Source organism: Nycticebus coucang, chromosome 6, assembly GCF_027406575.1.
Source record: "Nycticebus coucang isolate mNycCou1 chromosome 6, mNycCou1.pri, whole genome shotgun sequence".
In the NCBI taxonomy this organism is placed as follows: Eukaryota; Metazoa; Chordata; class Mammalia; order Primates; family Lorisidae; genus Nycticebus; species Nycticebus coucang.
Genome location: NC_069785.1, coordinates 83,099,293 through 83,125,617, shown reverse-complemented (window position 1 = coordinate 83,125,617; position 26,325 = coordinate 83,099,293). Strand labels below are relative to the sequence as shown.

Sequence of the window (26,325 nt, the reverse complement as noted above, 5' to 3'; positions counted from 1 at the left end):
GATGGATGTGTTTCAGATAAAACTGGAGTGAGTAGTAGAATCACTGTTGATTCCGAGATCTGCCCATGCTGAGAGGCACGTGGGAGGTGAGACCAAATGAGGAAAGAGATGACCCCTGAGTCCCATCTTGTGGCCAGCTGACTGCTCCTTTATTTACACTTCCATCTAGCAAATGTTTGCTCAGTGCCTGCAGGGGCTAAGCCCTTCTTGGTTGAGGATGTTTGAGAGCTTACTTCTAGAAGGAAAAGATAGCAAAGAAACCCCCAGGGAAATCACACCTCTCACAACAGCAGGGACACCACCGTCAGAAATGTCTTTAGGCCATGCTGTCCTGGCAGGAGCATCACGGAATGTACCTATACAACAGTAGATGGCACGGCCAGCCCTCTACATACGTGGGCTGTGACCATACGGCATACTGTTGGCAGTTGTAACACAATACTAGACATAGAAAAGGGACAGTGAAAATACAATGCAAAAGCTAAAAAATGATGCACCGGTATAGGGCACTTACCAGGAATGGGGCTTGCGGGACGGGAAGTGGCCCTAGGTGAGTGACAGGGTGATTGGGGAGTGAACGTGAAGGGCACGGATGCTGCTGTTCACTCCCACAGACTTCATAAGCTCAGGCCGCACTGAATTCATTTCTTTCTAAGTTCCTTTCTTCAGTAATAAATTAACCCTAGTTTACTGTCACTTTCTTACTTTAAAAACTTTTTAATTTGTTTTAACTTTGTGCCTCTTTTGTAATAACACAGTTTAAAACACAAACACATTGCCCAGCTGCATCAAATGATTTTTTCTTGATATCCATATTAAGCTTTCTCCTGTTTTTTAATACTTTTTTTTTTTACTTTTTAAACTTGTTTGTTAAAAACAAGACAAGAGCACACTCACTAGCCTAGGCCCGCAGAGCGCTGGTACCATCGCTATCTTCTGCTCCCTGCTCGTCCCACTGGAGGGTCTGCAGGGCCGTCATCTCCTGTGAAGACAACGTCCCCTCTGGAAGTCCTCCTGAAGAACCTGCCCGAGGCTGCTTTACAGTTAACTTTATTTTATAAGTACAAGAAATACACTGGAAAACAATGATCAAAAGTAACATAGTGACATAGTGGTGTATTATCAATGTGCTGTACTTTTATACAAACTGGCATCACAGTAGCTCTGTTCACACCAGCATCACCACAGACACATGAAGAATTTGTTGCACTGCGATCTCATTAGGCAATAGAGATTTTTTAGCTCCGCTGTAATCTTACAGGACCCCCGTTGTACATGCCATCTCTTGTTGACCCAAACATTGTCCTGTGGCACAGGCCTGTATGGGGACATGGCCAGACCCACCACATGCAAGGACAGGCAGCATCGTTAGTCCCTCCGCTCCCCACCTTGTCCCTGCTCCCTCCCACCCCCTCCCCCCCTTTCTGCTGCACACAGTTACTGGAACGCCTACATATCAAATGTACCTACTACAGGGCTCCAATTTTAAGTAGCAAAGAGCTAAAATCTAAATACTAGTGCTGTTTGTTTATTGGTTTAAAGCTCATCGTTGCTTACTGGTTACATTTACGACTCGTTGTTTCAGGGCAGAGAATCCCCTTGGCGGATGTGTTCCAGTCCCCAGTGTGTGCGTGGGGCTGCCCTGGGCCCTGTCCTCACGCTGCCTCTCCCGCAGGGCAGTGACTATCTGCCTGAGGATCATCGCCAACATCCTGGTGCTGCTCTTGCTGGCTGGGAGCATCTACCTCATCTACTTCGTGGTGGACCGGTCCCAGAAGCTGGAGCAGTCCAAAAAGGAGGTGACGCTTTGGGAGAAGAATGAGGTACCCACTGCCGGGACCCAGGGCACCCTCCAAAAGAGGCGCAGAAGTAGCCTGGCTCTGTGTTCTAAGTGGAGAGGCAGGAACGTCCACAGGGAAATCTTCAGTCCTCTCCCCTAGAGCAGCGACAGGGAGATAATATTTTCCCATGCCCCTTTCTATTTTGTGTCAATTAATGGGTTATATAAAGTTATGTTTGTACATTTACAGATAGATGGATAGTGTTTGTACATTTACAGATAGATGGATAGTGTTTTAAAAGATATGTCAGAAACTATTTCTTATTTTAGCTGAAACATCTGTGTATCAGCTAAAACTCCTTTTTCTTTTGCTATAAGCACAGAGAAACAAGAGCCAGGCCTAACTCTCTAGGTGATTAATCTCCTATGTGCAGAAGGAATATTAAATTACCTCCTAGACTCCGCTTTGCTCGTCATAATAGTTTCAGTGATTTCATCTTTCACCCAAGGTCAGGGAAGTATAAATAGTGACAGTAATTGGAAAATGTGGCAGAAATGCTAGTGAATTCCAAATGGCATGTACTGGTGTCCTCAGAACACTTAAGGAATATTATTTTTAAAAAATGATAAGGGTGGGCGGCGCCTGTGGCTCAGTGAGTAGGGCGCCGGCTCCATATACCGAAGGTGGCGGGTTCAAACCCAGCCCCGGTCAAACTGCAACAACAAAAAAAAAATAGCCTGGCGTTGTGGTGGGCGCCTGTAGTCCCAGCTACTCGGGAGGCTGAGGCAAGAGAATCGCGTAAGCCCAAGAGCTGGAGGTTGCTGTGAGCCGTGTGACGCCACGGCACTCTACCGAGGGTGGTACAATGAGATTCTGTCTCTACAAAAAAAAAAAAAAAATGATAAGGGTATGATAAAGTGGCAGCCGTCATTTGAAGAAAAGCTGATTAGTGGAGATTTGGAGAGGTTTCCTGTGTAGAGACTCCGGCGCTGTGCACAGCCGCTGACCCAGTGCAGGAAATGAGGCTGCGGGCTGCAGATGCAGGGTCTGGCACGTGCTCTCTCTGTAGGTGAGCGTGGTGGTCTCCCTCGTCACCATGCTAGCTCCATCTGCCTTCGACCTCATCGCTGCCTTGGAGATGTACCACCCACGGACCACGCTGCGCTTCCAGCTGGCGAGGTGGTAGGCCCGCAGGAAAGGCCACGGGGTGGCTCACCCATCTGCCCAACCCCAGTGGGAATGTCCCCGACTCAAGAACTTCCCCGACACTTGGCACAGGACTTCACCTAGGGATGTAATCCAAGAAGAGCAAGCACTGGGAGGAAACAAAGCAGGGGTGGGGGGAGGGCAGGGGAGGAGGGAAGACAGGAGAAGGGAAAGAGCAGAAGAGGCAGAAGAAAGGCTAGAAAAGATGACCGAAACATGACAGCCAGTGTCTGGTCTCCCCCCCATTGTGGAGGGCTCTCCATGGTTTGTCTGAGCCGTGAGAGAGACCCAGGCTGTTTTTCCAGACATGAGAGGGACAGTCAGAACTTTGCTGGTAATTCCCCAAACACAGACTCACAGGGTTTCTCAGCCTTGCTGCCAGGATAGTTGTGGTTGCAACAGCAGGTGGCCAACACAGGCTGGTGTGTTGGAGGGAGGGAACGCCTGGCACACCTCCTGCAGGAGTCAGAACAACCACATTAATTTCTAGCCCTGGCTTTATCTCTGTCTTCCTGAAAATCCACCTGTCCTTCCCCCACGCCCTCCCTGAGTATTTTCACCTCACTTATAAATTAGCAGCCACAGCAGGGTCAGGCAAGGTCTTGCTAAGCTGCTTGCAACAGTGGAGGTGCTGAGAACCACACTACCTGCCCCACACTCTCCCTGCTTCCTCCTGTGACACCAAGTGACATTCTACAGAACTAACTTCCACAGACCACTCTGGGGAGACTCACTCTCTTTCCAGAGTCAGAACATCTTCTGGAAAGGGGCAGGTAGTAAACATTTGAGGTCTCCTGGGTTGTGCAGTCTGCCACAGCTCCTCACCTGAGGCTGTGGTTTGGCAGGAGCCACAAACGATCCACAGCACAGGGTGTGATGCTCCCACATGGCTTGACTGACAAATAGGCTGCGTGGCTTTAGGGTCATACTTTCCACCCTCTGAACTGTCATTTCAAAGGTGGAAAAAAAAAACAGGACTAGAAAGAGTAAGTGTTGACCAAACCCTTCCTCAGCTCTTTCCTCACTGGCGGCATGGAGGAGAATCGATTCTGTTATTGCATTCGGTCTAAAGACAATCCTATTACACAGATTGGCCTCGTTATTCATGTCCAAAACTAGAGAAACAGAGGCATCGGAGACTTGCCCCAGACAAATTAGGGTTAATTCCAGTAATAAGACTAAGGCATATTATCTAAGTTCCATTAACTTACTAGCCGACTGCATTACCTTTTATCTGAGCCGTGGTGAGGACCAGAGCAATGCAGTGTCAAGACATCTAGAGATGACATCAATCCAATCCTGCCACGCCACGCTTGCTATGTACACACGGAGGGGCTCCCTGGCCTCGGTACTGCAAATGCAGAGTTATAAAGAGTCCTGGAGTTATTATTGAAGGTCCTCCCTTCTCAATTTCAGAGGAAAAACTATCATGAGTTACAGTGCTGTCCCCGAAGGTGGCCCTTCCTCTGATTCTCTGCCCACTTCACACAGTTGGTCAGCTCCACACCAGGAGGCCTGTGGCCAACTCATGCTTTCAGTTTGCAGTCTTTTTCTCAAGATATAAACATTTTCCATCAACCGACATTGGTTCCGTGATTCTCAAAGTGCCAACTGTCCCATTGAAGTGTCCGTACACCTGCCATTGTCCCTTCTCATCTTATTCCTCCAGACAGGTTTCCAGTAAGACCCATGGCTGCATCCTGAGAAATTCCACGATCTGTTTCCAAAACCTTTCATTTCTGGGGAAAGTGACATCAAGTCTTGGATCATTGGCTGATTGAGACTATTGCTGGCAATTCCAGCAACATCCCAGTGGTGCATGTGGGGGACCTGTGCCCACCAACCCTCGGGGCCACTGGAGGGTCCTCGTGTTTTTCAGAAGCAGGGCCTGACATCCTAAAATTGCATCCTGCCTCTTTTCACTGTGTGAGCCTGAGCGGGTCAGTTAGCTCCCTCTGCATTTCAGCGTGCACCTCACAGAGCTGTGAGGATCAAATGAGATGAGGCATGGAGGAAATCTCTTCACGAACCAGAAAGCAGGACACAAAGGCACATACTTTACCTTACACTCTGGAGCCTCATTTCCTAAACGCACATCCTTTTGGCTATGCTAGCATTTTTACAATGCTGATGGATCCAAAGATGAGCTGTAGCAGAATCACCTGGAAAGGCTATAAAAGCACTCCCAGACCCCATCTAGACTTACTGAACCAGGATGGATTCTGGAATCCTGCATTTATTTGAATGTTCTCAAGGTGATTCTAAAGGAAACCAGGTGTGGCAGACACTATCCACATAGTCTCTAGAATAACGTGGTGGGTCTAAACCATGGACTTGTGTGCAATGGCCTTGTCTCTCAAGGGGGGCTTGTGGCTTTCAGGGTCCTTGTGCTATATCTCGGGAATCTCTACAGTCTGATCATTGCTCTCCTGGACAAAGTTAACAGCATGAGCCTTGAGGTGAGTGCCCCACCGCGACCCTCCTCACCCTTCCCCCACCAGGGTCTTCTTCATCACTGAAACATCACTGCTGTGTCTATATTCCACATCTCTTGTTCAAAACTCAACTCAGTTGTCGCCTTCTGAAGATAAAGACAGAAAAATTAGTCCCATTTCCCAGATAAAAACACTCAGGTCACAGTTCATGGCTAGTAAGTGATAGTTCTGGGTTAAGAACTTTGGCTTTTTTATTTTTTGTACTATAGTTCCTTAATCCTATCTGGAAAAGCTATTAATGGCTATCGCAAATGAAAAGGAAAAGCAACAGGCCATGAAACTCACTCAAAAATCCAGAGAGAATAATCATCTCCTGGGGAACAGATCAGAGAGGGCTCCACCATCCCAGCCCACCAGGAGTATCCACTCCCTGCCCAGGGTACCTCAGTCATCCATATCAACCTGCCCCACCTGCGAGGCTATCCCAAGTGATGGGGGAAGAGAAGGAGGAGATTTCTTAAGGTTATTTGCCCAAGATGCATTATCCTAACATCAAATTTCAAGACCTATAGGCAGAAGAGGCCACAGAGAGTAATTTTTCTGCACCAGGGCCTTGAGGAGACACAAACCTTACCTGCCACTTACTCTCAGGGTAACCTTGAGCAATAGACTTCAACTCACTGAGTTTCACTCTCCTCCTGTACATGGGAGCAATAATCCTTACATGGAACTCTAGTGAGGATGGAGAGAGATAAAATACGTTAGCTAAAGCAGTTTCTGGCACTTACCAGGGACCAGTAAATATGTGGTATCTTTGTGTTCCATTACTGGGGGCAAGTCTAGTCAAGTGGCTGTCGAGAGAGACAGAAGGGGGGAGGAAGGGAGGGAGGGAGAGAGATGGAGAGAGAGAGAGAGAGAGAATGATTACTCCCAAACAATGCAATGTTACCTTTGGTGTCTATGATGAATTTTTATTTATAAATATTGGACAACTTTATTTCTTCCTTCCCTCCCTCTATCCACAGGAAGCTGCTACCAAAAACAACACAAGTCATTGGGTGGATTCCACTACCTTCCTTGCCACCAGGACAGCCCCACAAGAAGAGAAATGGTCTATACCTTGGCCTGGAATAGGGCTTGGGAGAAACAGCACATGGGCCCTGGAAGAGACTAGTGTCCCCACTCACACAGTGCCTCTCCCAAAGGCAAACAGGACCACACTGTACACCCTGAGTCCACGGACCAGTGCTGGGAAACATACGTCGGCCAGGTGGTTGCCTTCACCCCTACGGAGCCCTTCCACATTCATTTCATTGTTCAACCCCAGCATCTCTCTGAGGTCCACTCTCCCTATTGTATAGAAAAGGAAGTTCAGTGGGGTTTGATCTTCTCCATCTGAAAATTAATAATGATAATCATTGCAAAGGCTCATACAGTATTTCCTATGTGCTGGGCCCTGTTCTGAGTGCTTAGTCCTCATAAGAGTCCTGGTAATGTCACCCTTATAGGCACAGATGAGGACACTAAGGCACAAGTGGTCAAGTAACTTGCTCAAGGACACAGACAGTGAAGAGCAGAGTGAAGGTCTGAACCAGGCATCTGCTGCAAAGTCTGTGGCCTCTACTGTCTCTATAGAAAATATCAGCCCCAATGTCTTAGGCCATGGCGATGAGTCCCAGGCCTCAAGGGGTCTCCTGTGCACTGAGAACCACAGATTTAGATTCTTTCCTAGTTTCACACAATGCTGACTGCAGATGCCAAAATCCAAATTAGCCAGTATTTCCTCAGCACCGACTACATGCCAGAATCCCACCCTTCTGCCCACTGCTCTTTATAAAGATGTGGAATGCAGGTGCCATTGGAGGGGCCTCCAGCCAGGGATGACCAGAGTCAGAGGACCCTGGAGGAGGCACAGATGAGGAGGACCCTACAGGAAGAAAGGCTGTGGAGGGTGGGCTATGGTGGCATGCAGGGACACCTATCTTTCAGGAGATGCTGAAGCTGTCCATCATTGACATGCTTTTCACCGTGGCCAGCATTCTGCTCATAGACTTCTTCCGGGGGCTTTTCGTCCGGTACTTAAGTGACTACTGGTGTTGGGACCTGGAAAACAAGTTTGTAAGTAAAGTGCTGTGTTCTCTGGGGAAATTCATGTGGCCAAATCCATCCCTCCCCAATGCCAAGACTGGGAAACAGTTACATGTATACGTGGAAAGAAAGTGTGAGGTGACAGTCAAGTTTGCAAATTAATCTAGAAATCATGCTACAGACCTCACTGCTGAATATCACTACATTCACCTTGGAAGTGCTTCCCCTTGGGGAGCTATGCACCAACACCAGGGTCTAGTCCATCCTTCAAAGCAATTTTGGAACTCTTTTTCTGGAATGGTCATCAGATCTGTCATCTTAGGGCAAACAAAAACAGGCAACAACAATAATGAAAGCCACTCGGCAAAATAATACCATACATCAGCATGAACACAGCTGTCAGACAGTGATTTACCAAGTTTATGAAGCCTTCCTGAGTTGTCTGTGTGGTGCTTCCAACATACACACATGGTGGCTAGTTCACAAGATTCACTGTATGAATCAGACCTTCATGCAATGAAGAAGGGGAGTACCCCTAAGGTGACCCTAGCAATACCCAGTAATGAGGTATGGAGCTCTATTCCTAGGATGAGTTCATGAACTTAATTGTCAGGCCTCATCCATGAGGGAAGAAGGGAAGGGTATACAAAGCTGTGTTTCTACCCACTTCTTAACATTCATTATTTGCTGGGTAGCCCACAGGCTCTGATATCTACATGCCTATGAGAGCAAAGAATTCCACATGTGAGTATAATGAACTGGTTTACGCTAAGAACATGGAGCTATTTTTATGCTGAAGTTTATTTTCTCTTGTAGCCTGAATATGGGGAATTCAAAATAGCTGAGAATGTGCTCCATTTAGTCTACAACCAAGGAATGATTTGGTAGGTATCAAAGCTGCAGCTTTCTTTCATCCCATCGGGGCCAAGATTTTTTATTTTCCTAGCCTGAATGGGACATGACCGTAACAAACACAGTCATAAATATTAGGAAAGGCTATTTCTAAGGGTAGCTGTTGTGGATAGTAATTTTATTACTCATTTGTAGGAATTTTGCAGGAAGAAATGATAAAATAGTCCACTTTTAAGCTCTTATTGGTCATAGACACCCCCCCCCCAAACAACAACAACAACAGAAAAAAACCTGCACAGAAACCGGTAGAATAAACCACTGCGGAGGACAGGGAAGGCTAGGAAGGGACGCTGCTTCTCCCTGGAGACCTCGGGAGTGGCTGTAGTCCTGTTAGGGACCTCGGCCTGTCTGCCCTCATACCCCACCCTCCTTTTTGTGACTCCCTATTTTCACTTAGACACCGGGTCCAGGGCACAGTCATCCCCCAGACTATAGGACCTCCCTATTTGGGCAAGGCCAAAGCCTAGGACGCCTGTCCACCCCGGGTACCTCCCAGGCCCAGGAAATCCCATCCCATCAACATGCAGCATGTCCCCAAGGCACAGTGATAAGCTCCCTAAATGATCCTCATCTCTACTTTTATCTTTTGGACCACAAAGAGTTCTATTTGTTAAAACACAAGCAGGTGAAGAAACAGGAAGCCATGCAGTTTCCTTCCATGCATTCAGAAAACACAAACTCTCTTCACAACCATCCAATAAAATGAGTGGGGAATAGAGAGTTATGAAATAGTAGTCCTCCAGCCAAATTCTATACTCTTCTATACTTTTATGGTCCACTGTATTTTACAAAATATCTTTAGTAGTACAGTATTAAAAATGATCTGCAAGATTTATTCAACATGTGTTAGCTATCAGGCACTTTTATACCTGTTGTAAATTATTTAATCCTCATAACTGCATTTATTTTCCCCATTTTAGAAATGAGGAGCTATGTACATATCTTGCCTAACATCAAATAAGTAGTGACTTTTCTACTCACTATAAGAAATCAAACCTTTTTAGAAAAGATTTTTGCTTTAAACATATCTGTGCTTATTTCTAGTATGAGACACAAATTCCACAAGTACTATGTTGAATGCATACCCAGTGTGAACTGGTTTAGACAGACAATCAGAGAACCTGGATTGTGTTCCCCACTGGACATATTTTTACAGGGTGACAGCTTCCTTAGGTGGCCTGGCTCTTGCCAGTGGACCCAGACCTTTTACTCTCAAATATATTCCATTTTGGATGATATATGGTTACCTTTTATTAGTGACATGTTTGGAAGCAAATCACATAATTTTCCCAGACCCACTTTCCTTGTCCGTCTACAGGCAAACATATATTTATTCCTTCTTTCACCACTGTAGAAGGTTAAATGAGCTGAAGTACAGGAGGACACTCAGTGCAGCATCCAGTGGAGCAGGTGCCTGGCTTATGCTGATGAAACCACAAAGTCTTAGTTTATCAGCCTCATCCTCACCACAGATGGGTAAAATATGCAGCTTGTCCAAGCTGCCGTCATTGTGAATTGCCTTCTCCCCAGAGGAAGGCCCTTCCTTTGCTCAACTGTGAAAAGAGACCAATACGTTATTCCTTCACAAAGAGTATATGTTAAAATCAGGATCACTCCCTATCTTTCGTGACTGGTTTATCCCCAGAACGTGGAGGGCTGTGGTCTCGGCACTTCAGGAGCTTGTCCAGTTCTTTAAGCACAGGATATAAACCCCAAATCTCATGTTCGTCCACGGGCTTCTGGCCCCAGAAAATACACTGACTGGGAGAGAACATACGCCATCTGACCCTCCTTCTGGTTGCAGGATGGGGGCCTTCTTCTCACCCTGCCTCCCTGCGTTCAACGTTCTCAAACTCACTGGGCTCATGTACCTGCGGAGCTGGGCTGTGCTGACCTGCAACGTGCCCCACCAGCAAGTGTTCCGAGCTTCCAGGTGGGTAAGCACAGGTCTGCTTCATGTAGAAAACGCAGAGACTCATGTACGCCATCCACGCACACCTTGCCCTGGGCGTCCTCCAGCTGGGGGGTCTCCCGTCTCTCTTCCTGTCCAGATCCTGCCTGTCCTCCAATTCCCTTTCTCCCAGGATTTCTTTTCCACTGCCTCACACTTTGAAATAATCCTTAACTCCTCGTAAGTTCATGAAACATTTTGTAAAACTTCTTTTTTTTTTTGCCGGGGCCGGGTTTGAACCCACCACCTCTGGTATATGGAGCAGCGCCCTAACCCTTTGAGCCACAGGCACTGCCCATTTTTTAAAACTTTTTAACTGAAATTTAATGCTCATTTAGAAAGACTGCACCAATCCTAAAAGGTTAGCTTGATGCATTTTCACAACTGCATCCAAGCATGTGATCAATACGCAAATCAAACAACTCAACACAAGCGACACCCAGAGCACAGTCTGCCACCTTATAACAGCATGATTAGGTTTGCCTCGTTTTGACCATATGTAAACAGAATCACACATAGTATCTGCTGTTTGTGTCAGCATTGTGTTTGTGAGAGTCATCCCCTGAGGAAATACACCCTAATTTCTTGCTCCATGCTACTGCTGATGGCACGTGGGTTGTTTCCAGTGGTCAGCTATAATGAATGAGGCCATCTTGACCATCCTCTTGAGTGCTATTTGCTGGGTATGTACCAAGGAATGCATTGCTAGGTCATAGGGCAGCATGGGTTCACCATTAGCAGACGGCACTAAAACGTTTTCTAAACTGGTGGCCAGCATATGGCCACCAGCATTATATGAGAGCCCCAGTTGTTCCAAAGTCTTGTCAACACTTATTCTTTCCTGGGTTTTTCATGTTTTGATTTTATAACACACTTTGAACACTTTGATCAGTGCTCTGTTATTTGATTTTGACATAATAGTATTTGTACATGTCTATCACTGGCTTTCAAATTTTTTGACCATGACCTTGACAATATATTTATATGTCACCTTGTAGCACAAACATATGCATCTATTCATAAATGTTTTTATATACGGATATATATGTTTATGTAGATTTGTAATATGTATGTCTGTATACATACAGCTATCTATACAGGCACATAAAGAAAGAGAAGAGAGAGAGGTTTCACCACTTGACACTCACCTATCTACCACATTCTGTGAATTCCAATATTTTCTATTCTCTTTTAGTCAAATCTATTTCATTAGACAGAGACAGAAAAACAGAACAACAGAAAGAGTGCTAGGTGAGAGTCACTCTGTTGATAGGCCACTGTTTCTCTTTTCAGAACTGAATACAGGGCCTTACATATCAAGTAGGTCTAAGCCATCCTCGGGGGAGACCAGAGCAGCCAAGCTCCCTGACACAGCCTAGGTGGAGAGCAAGAGACCAGGGCAGCCAAGCTCCCTGACCCAGCTTAGGTGGAGGGCAAGAGACCAGGGCAGCCAAGCTCCCTGACTCTAGCTGGGTGGAGGGCATGGGACCAGGGCTTCATCAGGCAGGGCACTTACCCCAAGCAGCCAGGAGCAGAAAGGAGAAGGGGCTGAGTGCCAATCACATCCCAGTGAGAGAATCTAGTGTCATAATCAAAAGAGCAAACCATCCTGAGGGATGGGAATGGTTCTAAGATTTTTCTGTAAACTGAGCTTGTGGGGTGGGAGCTCTGGGTGCCGGGTGAGTTTACCATTCCCATGGTTTTAAGTGGACAGGTACTCAGCAAATGATTATTAGATGAGCAGCCTGGGCTAGAAGATCTTGCGAGCACTGATTTCTAGGTTTCTAAACTGCATGTGACCCAGGGACAGACCCATGGCTAGGCAGGACTGGAAGGAGGACATTTCAGTTTGCAAAGAGTCAGGACGACAGTTTCTGGTTTGCTTTTCTGAGCACATGCATTTCTGGCAACTGGCTATGGAGCCACCTTGGCACATGGCATTTGGTGTCTTTGCAGATCCAACAACTTCTACCTGGCGATGCTGCTGTTCATGCTGTTCCTGTGCATGCTGCCCACCATTTTTGTGATTGTGCGATACAAGCCGTCGCTAAACTGTGGCCCGTTCAGGTGAGCTGCTGTGATTCTGTCAGCTCTGCCTGTGATTGAGCTGGCAGCTGGAGGGGAACTAGACCCCCTTGAATCGAATCCTCCTCCCAGCTTATACAGCAGGTAAATTACACAGGAAGATCACAAACCCACATCTTTTGAATCTAAGACTAGTAGTCTTTCTTTGATTTCATCTCTGAGCTCATGTTAAAAGCAGATAGACGGGTGAGGCGGAGCAAGATGGTGGCCGAGTAACAGCTTCCTTGCATCTGGGCACCGTGAGTCTGGGGAGATAGGACTCCAGGCATCTCTGGCTGGTGGGATCTGCCTATCATCACCCCTGTGAGGATACAGGGAGTCAGCGAGAGACTTCTGGACCCCAAGAGGAGGACTAAAACAGTGGAAAAACGGCAAGTGGTCGTGTGTGTTCAATCCGTCTAAACCCGCCTGCAACTGTAAGTTCAGTAGCAGCGAGACTGCAAACCAGAAAGGCCTTACCTGTGAACTGTTTTGGTGTCTTTGGACTTGGCACTCAGTTGAACAGCCTTGGGGAGAGCCTGAGCGGGAGTGCGGAGAACTTTGGCCGTTGTCTGGGGCTCCAGTCTGAGCCGCTGAGCCAGACGGAGCTAATAGTGTTTGGCTGTGGGTCACAGGGTGCCATTGTGAGTGATCTGCCCCAGCAAGCTCAGCCCTCAGGGTCGCAGAGCTAGAATTGGGTGGGAGCTGGTAACCCAGCAAGCAAGTAGCTAAGGGTAGGGTCTGAGCTGCCTTGCAGCCCTAACCCTCAGGGGCAGAGTGAGACCGGTTTTGGCACACTGGGTAAGTGGATAGCCACTTCAGCAGTGATTCCAGCGACAAGCACTTTCCTGGGAAAGCTTCTGCTCAGCAAGTTTACAAGTTCAAAGTGCCTTTTAAGTGGGCTGAAGAGAGATTTAGGGTGTCTACCTGCTAGGGTTTGATAAACTAGCAGCCTCCAGTCGTATCAAAACTGTGATTAACATCTCATACCCGAGAAGACCACGTGTTGCCCAGAGAATATTCAATAACATATACATACTGCTTTGTTTTTGGTTGTATTTTTCGTTTTTGTTTTTGTTTTTTGGTTTGGTTGGTTTTTTTTGTTGTTTATTTTGATGTTGTTGATGTTGTTTTGTTTTTTAATTTCAATCTTTTCCATACAGATCCTTTTTCTTTCTCAATTTTTCTAGTTTAATTATAATTTCCCATTGCTGCCTTTTTCAATGACTAGGACTTCATTTTTGCTAGTGTTTCTACTGCTATTACTTGCTTTTTCACCCAATTTTATCCCGCAAAGTTTTCTGTTTGCTTGTTTTGGTTTGATTTATAGCATTTTTGTCTTTCCTCTCTACTTCGTGGAGGTGGGGTATTGTGTCTGATCAGGTTAGCAAAGAGCTGATGACCTCAAGGGAACCACACAACTGGGCACCCCCAGAAGGTGGGGTTTTTTTAAGGTTGTGTCAAAGTACCCTACTGTATACCTACATTGCTCTGTCTCCCTCTTTCTGTGCCTCTTTTCTTTTTGTCAATATTCCTTTTACCCACCCCCTCTCCTTTCTCTATTTTTCTTTTTTTTTCTTATCACTCAGTCCTCCTTTCTTTCATCCCTTTTTTGCTCTTCAACCTTCTCACTCTTCTGGTCCTGTAACCCTTAGTCCACAGGCACGAGAACTTAAAGAGCAATAGGAAGTGAAAGGAAAATTAGGGCAAGGAAACAGATAAAAGAAATCACTCATGAGGAAGAATCAGCAGAAAACTCCAGGCAACATGAAGAACCAGTCCAGATCAACAAAGCAAAGGGACCATGAGGTAGCTACTGCAGAGGATTCCACCTATAAAGAAATGTTAGGAATGACAGAAAGGGAATTTAGAATACACATGTTGAAAACAATGAAAGAAATGATGGAAACAATGAAGGAAACAGCTAATAAAGTGGAAAATAACCAAAAGGAATCCAAAAGCAGAATCAAGTAAGAGATGAACAATATGAAGAATATAAAAAGGATATAGCAGAGCTGAAGGAACTGAAACAGTCAATTAGGGAACTTAAAGATGCAATGGAAAGTATCAGCAACAGGTTAGACCATGCAGAAGAAATAATTTCAGAGGTAGAAGACAAAGTTCTTGAGATAACTCAGATAGTAAAAGAGGCAGAAAAGAAGAGAGAGAAAGCAGAACGTTTACTGTCAGAATTATGGGACTTTATGAAGTGTTCCAACATACGAGTTATAGGAATCCCAGAAGGGGAAGAAGAATGCCCCAGAGGAATGTAAGCCATACTAGAGAATATTGTAAAAGAAAATTTCCCAAATATCACCAAAGATTCTGACACACTGCTTTCAAAGGGATATCGGACCCCAGGTCACCTCAAATCTAACTGAGCTTCTCCAAGACACATTGTGATGAACCTGTCCAAAGTCAAGACAAAAGAAAAGATTCTGCAAGCTGCTGGGAGTAAGCGCCAGTTGACCTACAGGGGCAAATCCATCAGAGTGACCGCAGACTTCTCTAATGAAACTTTCCAAGCAAGAAGACAATGGTCATCTACCTTTAATCTACTTCAACAGAACAATTTCCAGCCCAGAATTCTGTACCCTGCTAAGCCAAGCTTCAAAATTGACAGAGAAATCAAATCATTTACGGATATACAAACATTGAGGAAATTCGCCACAACAAGACCAGCTCTACAGGAAATACATCAACCTGATCTGCACACTGACCACCACAATGGATCAGCAGCAAAGTAAGAACTCAGGAATTAAAGGACAGAACCTAACCTCTACACTGATGCAAAAGATAAAACTAAGCAATGGACTCTCACAAAATAAGACGAATAGAATACTACCACACTTACCAATTACCTCAATAAATGTTAATGGCTTGAATTCCCCACTGAAGAGACATAGATTGGCTGACTGGATTAAAAAACACAAGCCATCCATTTGCTGTCTGCAAGAAACACACTGGCTTCAAAAGACAAACTAAAGCTCCAAGTCAAGGGATGGAAGACAATTTTTCAGGCAAATGGCATTCAGAAGAAAAGAGGAGTTGCAATCTTATTTTTAGATACATGTGGATTTAAAGCAACTAAAGTCAAAAAAGACAAAGATGGTCACTTTATATTGGTCAAGGGAAAAATACAACAAGAAGACATTTCAATTCTAAATATTTATGCGCCCAATTTAAATGCTCCCAGATTCTTGAAACAGACCTTACTCAGTCTGAGCAATATGATATCTGATAATACCATCATAACAGGGGACTTTAACACTCCTCTTACAGAGCTGGACAGATCCTCTAAACAGAAATGAAACAAAGATATAAGAGATTTAAATGAGACCCTAGAACAACTGTGCTTGATAGACGCATATAGAACACTCCACCCCAAAGATAAAGAATATACATTCTTCTCATCACCCCATGGAACATTCTCCAAAATTGATCATATCCTGGGACACAAAACAAATATCAACAGAATCAAAAGAATTGAAATTTTACCTTGTATCTTCTCAGACCATAAGGCACTAAAGGTGGAACTCAACTCTAACAAAAATGCTTGACCGCACCCAAAGGCATGGAAATTAAACAATCTTCTGTTGAATAACAGATGGGTGCAGGTAGAAATAAAACAGGAAATCATCAACTTCCTTCAGCATAATAACAATGAAGACACAAGCTACCAAAACCCGTGGGATACTGCAAAAGCAGTTTTGAGAGGAAAATTCATCTCTTTAGATGCCTACATTCGAAAAACAGAAAGAGAGAGCGTCAACAACCTCACAAGAGATCTTATGGAATTGGAAAAAGAAGAACACTCTAAGCCTAAACTCAGTAGAAGAAAAGAAATATCCAAAATCAAATCAGAGATTAATGAAATTGAAAACAAAAGAATCATTCAGAAAATTAATGAAACAAGGAGCTGGTTTTTTGAAAAAATAAATAAAATAGATAAACTATTGGCCAGACTAACAAGGAATAGAAAAGTAAAATCTCTAGTAACCTCAATCAGAAATGATAAAGGGGAAATAACAATTTATCCCACAGAGATACAAGAGATCATCTCTGAATACTACCAGAAACTCTATGCCCAGAAATTTGACAATGTGAAGGAAATGGATCAATATTTGGAATCACACCCTCTCCCTAGACTCAGCCAGGAAGAAATAGAGCTCCTGAACACACCAATTTCAAGCACTGAGATCAAAGAAACAAGAAAAAATCTTCCAACCAAAAAATGCCCTGGTCCAGATGGCTTCACTCCAGAATTCTATCAAACCTTCAAGAAAGAGCTTACTCCTGTACTGCAGAAATTATTCCAGAAAATCGAGGAAGAAGGAATCTTCCCCAACACATTCTATGAAGCAAACATCACCCTGATACCAAAACCAGGAAAAGACCCAAACAAAAAGGAGAATTTCAGACCAATATCACTCATGAACATAGATGCAAAAATTCTCAACAAAATCCTAGCCAATAGATTACAGCTTATCATCAAAAAAGTCATTCATCATGATCAAGTAGGCTTCATCCCAGGGATGCAAGGCTGGTTTAACATACGCAAGTCCATAAACGTTATCCACCATTATTAACAGAGGAAAACATAAAGATCACATGATCCTCTCAATAGATGCAGAAAAAGCATTTGATAAAATCCAGCATCCTTTTCTAATTAGAACACTGAAGAGTATAGGCATAGGTGGCACATTTCTAAAACTGATTGAAGCTATCTATGACAAACCCACAGCCAATATTTTACTGAATGGAGTAAAACTGAAAGCTTTTCCTCTTAGAACTGGAACCAGACAAGGTTGTCCTCTGTCACCTTTACTATTCAACATAGTGCTGGAAGTTCTAGCCAATACAATTAAGCAAGACAAGGAAATAAAGGGAATCCAAATGGGAGCAGAGGAGCTCAAACTCTCCCTCCTTGCTGACGACATGATCTTATACTTAGAGAACCACAAGACTCCTAGAAGTCATCAAAAAATACAGTAATGTTTCAGGATATAAAATCAATGTCCACAAATCAGTAGCCTTTGTATACACCAATAACAGTCAAGATGAGAAGCTAATTAAGGACACAACTCCCTTCACCATAGTTTCAAAGAAAATGAAATACCTAGGAATATACCTAACGAAGGAGGTGAAGGACCTCTATAAAGAAAACTGTGAAATCCTCAGAAAGGAAATAGCAGAGGATATTAACAAATGGAAGAACATACCATGCTCACGGATGGGAAGAATCAACATTGTTAAAATGTCTATACTTCCCAAAGCAATCTACCTATTCAATGTCATTCCTATCAAAATACCAACATCGTGCTTTCAAGATTTGGAAAAAATGATTCTGGGTTTTGTATGGAACTGGAAAAAACCCGTATAGCTAAGGCAGTTCTTAGTAATAAAAATAAAGCTGGGGGCATCAGCATACCTGATTTTAGTCTGTACTGCAAAGATATAGTGGTCAAGACAGCATGGTATTGGCACAAAAACAGAGACATAGACACTTGGAATCGAATTGAAAACCAAGAAATGAAACTAACATCTTACAACCACCTAATCTTCAATAAACCAAACAAGAACATACCTTGGGGGAAAGACTCCCTATTCAATAAATGGTGTTGGGAGAACTGGATGTCTACATGTAAAAGACTGAAACTGGACCCACACCTTTCCCCACTCATGAAAATTGATTTAAGATGCCTAAAGAACTTAAATTTAAGGCATGAAACAATAAAAATCCTCCAAGAAAGCATAGGAAAAACACTGGAAGATATTGGCCTGGGGAAAGACTTCATGAAGAAGACTGCCATGGCAATTGCAACAACAACAAAATTAAACAGGGTGGCACCTGTGGCTCAGTGAGCCGGGCGCTGGTCCCATATGCCAAAGGTGGCGGGTTCAAACCCAGCCCCGGCCAAACTGCAACAAAAAAATAGCTGGGTGTTGTGGCAGGCGCCTGTAGTCCCAGCTACTCGGGAGGCTGAGGCAAGAGAATCACTTAAGCCCAGGAGCTGGAGGTTGCTGTGAGCTGTGTGATGCCACAGCACTCTACGGAGGGCCATAAAGTCAGACTGTCTCTACAAAAAAAATAAATAAACAAATGGGACTTCATTAAACTGAAAAGTTTCTGTACAGCTAAGGAGACAATAACCAAAGCAAAGAGATAACCTACACAATGGGAAAGGATATTTGCATATTTTCAATCAGACAAAAGCTTGATAACCAGGATCTATAGAGAACTCAAATTAATCCACATGAAAAAAGCCAACAATCCCTTATATCAATGGGCAAGAGACATGAATAGAACTTTCTCTAAAGATGACAGACGGATGGCTGACAAACACATGAAAAAATGTTCATCATCTCTATATATTAGAGAAATGCAAATCAAAACAACCCTGAGATATCATCTAACCCCAGTGAGAATGGCCCACATCACAAAATCTCAAAACTGCAGATGTTGGCATAGATGTGGAGAGAAGGGAACACTTTTACACTGCTGGTGGGACTGCAAACTAGTACAACCTTTCTGGAAGGAAGTATGGAGAAACCTCAAAGCACTCAAGCTAGACCTCCCATTTGATCCTGCAATCCCATTACTGGGCATCTACCCAGAAGGAAAAAATCCTTTTATCATAAGGATACTTGTACTAGACTGTTTATTGCAGCTCAATTTACAATCGCCAAAATGTGGAAACAGCCTAAATGCCCACCAACCCAGGAATGGATTAACAAACTGTGGTATATGTATACCATGGAATACTATTCAGCTATTAAAAAAAATGGAGACTTGGGCGGCGCCTGTGGCTCAGTCGGTAGGGCACCGGCCCCATATACCGAGGGTGGCGGGTTCAAACCCAGCCCCGGCCAAACTGCAACCAAAAAATAGCCAGGCGTTGTGGCGGGCGCCTGTGGTCCCAGCTACTCGGGAGGCTGAGGCAAGAGAATCGCTTAAGCCCAGGAGTTGGAGGTTGCTGTGAGCTGTGTGAGGCCACGGCACTCTACCGAGGGCCATAAAGTGAGACTCTGTCTCTAAAAAAAAAAAAAATGGAGACTTTACATCCTTCATATTAACCTGGATGGAAGTGGAAGACATTATTCTTAGTAAAGCATCACAAGAATGGAGAAGCATGAATCCTATGTACTCAATTTTGATATGAGGACAATTAATGACAGTTAAGGTTATGGGGGGGAAGCAGAAAGAGGGACGGAGGTAGGGGGGTGGGTCCTTGGTGTTTGTCACAGTTTATGGGGGCAAAACATGATTGCAAGAGGGACTTTACCTAACAATTGCAATCAGTGTAACCTGGCTTATTGTACCCTCAATGAATCCCCAACAATAAAAAAATAAATAAAAAATAAATAAAAACAGATAGACTTTTTAAAATGAAAAAGTCCAGCATTGCTCCTGGACTACAGAGAAATTCTACCTGGTCAAAACCCAAAGGCTTTATAAGAGAGTCCACTTCACCTTTTGTTCTTCATTATCTAGCTGTCCCCACGTAGAAATCCTTAGAGTTAGCTCCACCTAGCATTTGTTTTACATCAGCTCTGATCCGACATGTATGTAACATTCAGTTTACCTTTGTGTGCTCTCTGGGAACACATACACACATGTGTGAGCAATGGGATTTTTTTTGTCATTTATAATGTTGTGGTGTTAACCAATGGATAAACCTGTCTTCCATCTTCCCTGTGGACTGAACGACTATTCCATATGACACCAACGTTATGTAGTGGACTCTGGGTGTCCAGCTTACTCTTTGATGTCCAGTAGCATCCTTTGTCCAAGAGCAACAAAATCTGGAGTTGTGTTTTTCTTTCTCACAGTGGACAAGAGAAAATTTATGACATTGTCTCAGAGACAATTGAGAAGGACTTCCTGGTGTGGTTCAGCTCTGTGGCTGGACACATCAGCAGCCCGGTGGTCATCCTGCCCGCGGTGCTGCTGCTTTTGTGAGTACCACATCTGTGAGTTCTGGGGACACTTTTGGGTGTCTGGCCAACAAGAGCACATTGCTTTCTAATAATGGTATAAAATTTATTAGTTCATTCAAAAATCACTTATGAAGCCTAATGTTTGAAGCAGGGACCCTGAGTCACACAGCACAGCCACACAAGGTATTGTGCCATGGAGCCATGGTCACCGGACCTCATCAGAGGTGGGGAGGGAGTGCTCCACTGCCATCCAGGTGGTCATTGATCCATCAACAGCATTTGGTCAATTATGGTGACCCCCCATAACGAGTGTGAATGCCATTATTTTCATTATCTTATTCTCCAGAAATGTAAATACTCTTAAAAAGCAATCTGGCTCATTTTGGCTTAAAGGAAAAAAACAAAAGCAAGTGAATCCTGTAACTCACAGCTTGATACGCTGTAGAACGCCTCCCACATTTTCCTATCTTCCTATTGCCATTTTCCGTGCAGGATGCTAGGTCAATGGGGTGGGGGGCCTGGAAATGCAGAGGAAGTAAAGGAGAACGGCCCCTTCCCGTGCTCACTGGTTTGAGAACTTTCTGAGACATTGTGTCCTTGGGGGTGGAGTCAGTGGTAGCCACATCTGGCCTCTTATTCCTGCCACCCCCAGGCAGGAGAGAGACCTGAGGGCCGCCGGCCGGCTGCGGGACTCACTGTCATGCTGTTCTGCCCTAGCATGCTCATCTATTACCTACAGAGCATCGCACGGTCCCTGAAGCTCAGCAACCACCAACTCAGAATGCAGATCCAAAACGCAAGTATCAAAAGAATTGTGCTGTCGTGAGTGCGTGTCAGTCACGCGCTGAGACCTGGCTAGTGTGGAAATACAAGTGAGGTCCTAGCTCCAAGTTACTGTGACTCTTGGCCATGTCCTATGCCGTAAGGCCGCTACCCTCAAGATCTCCCAGAACGATTTCTAAGAATACCCGGGGATGGTTCACATTTGCCACTCTTCCTTTTTCTCCTCTCCAAGGGCCTTTCCTGTGGCACTCAGGGCCCTTGGTGTGCCAGGCACTTCTGTGGGCTCTGGTAGACAGATTGGCAGAGGAGAGAAAGGGCCCCTTCCCAGCCCTTGTCAACATGGACATCTGAGCCCAATAGCCCAAAGACTCACCTCTTTCAACCTTTAAATTCTCGCTGTCATTACCTTTCTCCCATCTGGAACTTACATCCCATCTCTCAGAGCAATCAGAGAAGGTGAGCGCTCCCCAGATCTTCCTGTTTCTCTTCCCCTGCTTCCCCCATGTGCTCTTCCAGGCCAGGATGGGGTGAGGCAGGTGAGGGCAAATGGAAGGAGGCTCCCTCAGGGTCGTGCTGACCTTCCCTTCCACAGCCCAGAGAACGAGTGAGCGCCTCCTGGTACCCTGCATCTTGGATGCCTCACCAGCCTCACCCAGCCCCAGACCACCATGAAAAACACTCCTTCCACCTTTTCACATTAAAAAAATAAAAAAATAAAAATAAAAATAAAATCTCCCCTGACTCAATCCATACCAAAAAAGCACACACTGGTTTTATAAAAAGTCAAATTAGAAATTCATTTATTGCTGCAAAGGGCATTTTTACACCATCTCCAGTGTTACTGATCCGTAATTTTCTCTTCATGATCAGGCAAACTATTACTGGTAGACTCTAAACATGTTCTATCAGTAAGCTGTTCCTAAACAAAACCCAGCAAGCATGAAATTCAGCTCTCAGGTGCCTGCATTTATTCACTCACATGATAGGCCAGAGCCCAGAGCACAATGTCCTCAGGGGCAACACAATAGAAATTTAGTCACGTGCAGGGTAAGAGCAATGGCATATAAATCATTTCCCCCCAAAATAATATTTGTTGCTGCTTCCTTTAAATCCACAACAAACATGGTTATCATTTACATTTTAGGCAAGATCAGAAGATAAGAAAAAGGTTGTCCAAATGGTAGAAGGTAAGTATTTAAAAATGAAGATATCTCTACTTGGGAGGCTTACACAGAAGAGTTTGAGGTTGGTCTGAGCTGTGATGCCACAGCACTCTATCCAGGGCAACAGCTTTAGACTGTCTCAAAAAATAAAAAAATGCAGACATCTGATGTCTCAAGTTAGTGGCTGCTTAGAAATATAGCAGTTTAAGGTAGTTTGAGGTACTCTACCAATCTGATAACCTGTAGTTTTATTGTTGATTGTGCACACAATCAACTAGGCACAATAAAGTATAACCTAGGGATATAAATGTTGGTTTAAATTTTCAATTTTTACATCATATCCAAGCATGCAAATAACCCCCAAATAGAACTAAAATCAGAAGGAAATTTTGAATTAGGAGAGAGAAAGAGGCACGTTAAGCTGGAGAGAAGCCCAAAGCACATTTTTCTCTGGTTCCCTCTTGTGGACTTCCTCTGGGTGGCCCACCTCTTCCTTACAAGAGCCCCCGCTGTGTCCCTTCTCCAGGGTGCAGTTCCCTAGGTGCTGTCCTCTCTGTCCCATCCCTGCAGAGCAGTGCCAGAGAAGATTCCTGAATGAGGCTCCCACACAGTGGCCCGGACAAACAGGGCCCCCTCTGGTATCATTAGGGGAGAAAGAATGAGGGCCTGAGGAGCAGAAGTGCAGTGTGAAGAAAGGACAGTGGGCAGGTGCAGTTCAAAGGTGTGCTTCTGGGAACCAGCCAGGCTCCAGGGCCAATTCTCTGAGCTGGTTTGACGCGGAGCTCATTGGGAGGAGCCTACTCTCCTCCAGGCAAATGCTGACTGAGAGGGAACCCCGAGGCCTGAGGGTCATGCTGGCTCCACCAGCTTTTCAGAGAGAAGCCTGTAAAGGACAGTGAATAAGGAAAATGACTGTGGCTCATGCTATAAAACTCTACTGTGATTGTCAAGGGTGACTTGCTCACTGAACATAATTTAGCTCACATGACCTTCAAAAGCCAGGACCTGCGTAGACTAGCTGAGTGTTAATTTCCCAGTTTAAGGCCACATCTTTTTTGAATAATAGAATGCTGTGTGAACTGTTTGCAAAAAAACCATAATTGCGGTTTATTTTATTGTATTCATTATATCCATTGTATAGAGAAAGCATTAAAGTCCCAAAGCTGCCAGATACATGCTTTGCCCCTTAGGGACATCAGATGATGCCCGGGACACCCCTAGTTCCGTCAGGTTCCACCTACAAGCCCAGCTCCAACTTGTCGGGATGAAATTATTTCAAGTGCATCTTACAAGGGTATATGTGAATCTTAGTAAATGTGGAATGTAAAGGTCTTAGCAAAATAACTAAGAAAATGCCAGGAAATCTATGTTAACTAGTGTGACGAAAATGTGTCAAACGGTCTATGAACCAAGTGTATGGTGCCCCATGATCATACTAATGTACACAGCTATGATTTAATAAAAAAAAAAAAAAAATTCCAGCCTAAAAAAAAAAAATGAAATTATTTCAAGTAAAGACTATTTATTGCCCGTGGATTAGGTGTATTTGCAAGTGAAGCCAATTGATTGTGGGACCTCTGGTAATTCATCCCAGCTGAATGTGTCACCTTCTCACAGTCTCCCTCTCCCTGCAGCCCGGATCCAGACCCAGAAGGAAAGCGCCAAGAGGCTTCAAAATGACAGTGACCGTGTCAGCCAGCTGTCCTCAGCGCACTCGGCCACACCCAAAACAATGGCAATGTGACCAATTTCAGCTCAGTGAGCAGCAAGAGCAGCAGGCTGGAGACAGTCACCCAGTCTGTGCCGCCAAGCCCCAGGCCAGGGCCCAGGGCTCCCACCTCACCTCTTCCTGGTGGGTCCAAATCCAGCCCAGGGCACCGTGCTAACAGGTGAGCCTTGGCCTCGGCACACAGGAAGGCTGGCCCCTTCCAGTGTGGGGCCACAGGAAGGGGAGGCTTAAGGGCCATCAGGGATTTGAAGTTCTCAACAGTTTCAGGAGGCAACTGCTCTTTAAATTCTAATTCTTCCAGTAGGCCATGGGGCCAGGAGACAGTAGCAGGTGGGGCTGAAGAGAAACTGAGGCAGTGGGGAAGGCAGTGTCAAAATTTGTCAAACAAGACAAATTTTCCTCCTAGGCTATGTAACCTGTAAGCAAACATTCCAGCCAAACTAGGTTAAACATTTCTATAACCTAAGTCAATACAATTCCTTTTTAGCTGTTTATCTTTTATTTTTTAGTTCCAGACTGGCCATATATTGGCAAGATATTCCATATTTTAGCTCCAGGCTGGTCAAGTTACTGGCAAGATCATCTATGCATGATAGGGGGTCAACTGTTTCAGTCTTGTGCAAAAGAAATACTGTTAAAACAAAAAGAATAGAATGAAAGGAAAGTAGAACGCTGCTTCCTCTACTGGAGACAGTGTATCTGGAAAGATGAAGGAAACAGATTTGTGCTGGCCCAGACTCATATGGAGAGTCACATTGATTCTGAGTGTAGCACAGTGAAAGCAATCTAGATAAAATACAGGGGTTGTCATTTTCTTTTTTAAGAAAATCACTAAGTAAGCAAAGAACTTGAAATCTTGCTGTATGAAGCATTTTCTTCACGGCTCTGAGGCGCCTTGACACAGAGGAGGGATTGGCACTGTCTCCCCAAATATTTCTATGCACATGGTCCTCAGAACTAGGTTCAGTGTGGATACTGAGCGGGCTGCCGCCCTCACTCTCACGGTGCTCAGGAGAGAGGCTCTGAGACCATGCAGGCCACGGCTACTGAGCCACCTTTGTCTTACAGGTACCCACGTGGTCTTTGTGCCAGCACAGGGGACCTTCACAAGAGCAGATGGCACACACCTGTGACATTTGCAAGGCACATTGAAGATGTTCACTCAGAGCCTCTTTTCTGGAAAGACTTCTGCCAAGTCAGCCCTTCCCTCCATGGACCAAGGGCCTCAGCCTTGGTGGCACGGGGTCAAAGGCCCCTAACCCCCAGATACTATATAATTAATGAACACGATTCTCACAAGAAAATCCATCCAACCTTCTGGCCAGAAAGACTTTTCGAGATAGATGCCTCAGGTGATATTGTGGAGATGTATCCCCAAAGCCTGCGACCGTGTGTGCGCCGGGTCTCCCCGCAGCCTGCCTCTCCACAGCTGACTGAGGAAGAGGAGGCAATGCCAAGGGGGGATCTGATCGAGCAACCATTCCCCCTACACTCGCTCACAGACCTCCACCGGGCTCCTTACTTCTACACTGGTGAGAGGGCAGACAGCCAGACCCTGGCCCCGGAGCACCGAGGAAGGGTGTGCCACCAGGCTTGGAATGACGGTTTTGAGGGCCAACTATCCAGGGCTACACCTGTGCACAGAAAGCCCCCGCTCCCGACACTTTCGATACCCACAGCACCCGCTGAGGCCCAGAGTGAAACCCAGGTCTGAGCCACTTCTCACAGAATCTGATTCCATGTCGATGGCATCCAGCAGTGACCAGCAGAACAGCAGCACTGACCAGTACCTGCAGGTTATCCATAGCCCGGACAGGCTCCCCAGGCCTATGGGCCAGCTCAGCAGGAGGAAGGCCCAGGCGAGGCCGGAGCTGGCCCTGGACCTGGACAACTTGATTTGTTCAAATGTTTAGGAATCTTCTGGGGTCCCATGCGTGGAGCTCAGGCCCCTGCTGGGGAGCTGGGCCAGCACATGTACTCTCCCCTTCTAGAAAGAGACGTGATTGAGACATGGAAGGCACGTCCAGGCATGTTCTGTGGGCTGGCTGGGGCCCTGAGACTGCCAGGACTACAACTACCTGTTCCACAGCAACCACAAACAAGACATTCATCTCTGTGGCTCTCTTTCAACCTCTCAGTGGCTATAAATCACAGGCAAGCCACACATCTCACCCTGCCTGCAGGAGCCTCCCCTGAGATGTCTGCGCATGTCCTTAATGACACATGTGAACTGTTTGAATGTGACGCTTTCAACCTATAAAAAAGTCCATCC

At 45.2% G+C, this 26,325-nt stretch overlaps 1 protein-coding gene across 1 annotated transcript in view; it reads left to right on the top strand.

Moving 5' to 3' along the window:
• The window catches only part of LOC128589139 (transmembrane channel-like protein 3), a 49,636-nt gene extending 23,670 nt beyond the window's left edge, over window positions 1-25,966 (top strand). The window contains 16 exon segments of the mRNA XM_053596061.1: window positions 1,676-1,823; window positions 2,851-2,960; window positions 5,368-5,446; window positions 6,448-6,658; window positions 6,661-6,692; window positions 7,412-7,540; window positions 8,327-8,394; window positions 10,227-10,355; window positions 12,330-12,440; window positions 20,271-20,396; window positions 21,096-21,174; window positions 22,306-22,348; window positions 23,959-24,048; window positions 24,051-24,213; window positions 25,122-25,701; window positions 25,703-25,966. Of these exon segments, the coding sequence (XP_053452036.1) occupies window positions 1,676-1,823; window positions 2,851-2,960; window positions 5,368-5,446; window positions 6,448-6,658; window positions 6,661-6,692; window positions 7,412-7,540; window positions 8,327-8,394; window positions 10,227-10,355; window positions 12,330-12,440; window positions 20,271-20,396; window positions 21,096-21,174; window positions 22,306-22,348; window positions 23,959-24,048; window positions 24,051-24,213; window positions 25,122-25,701; window positions 25,703-25,966 (2,362 nt within the window).
• Window positions 25,967-26,325: the final 359 nt, after the last annotated feature.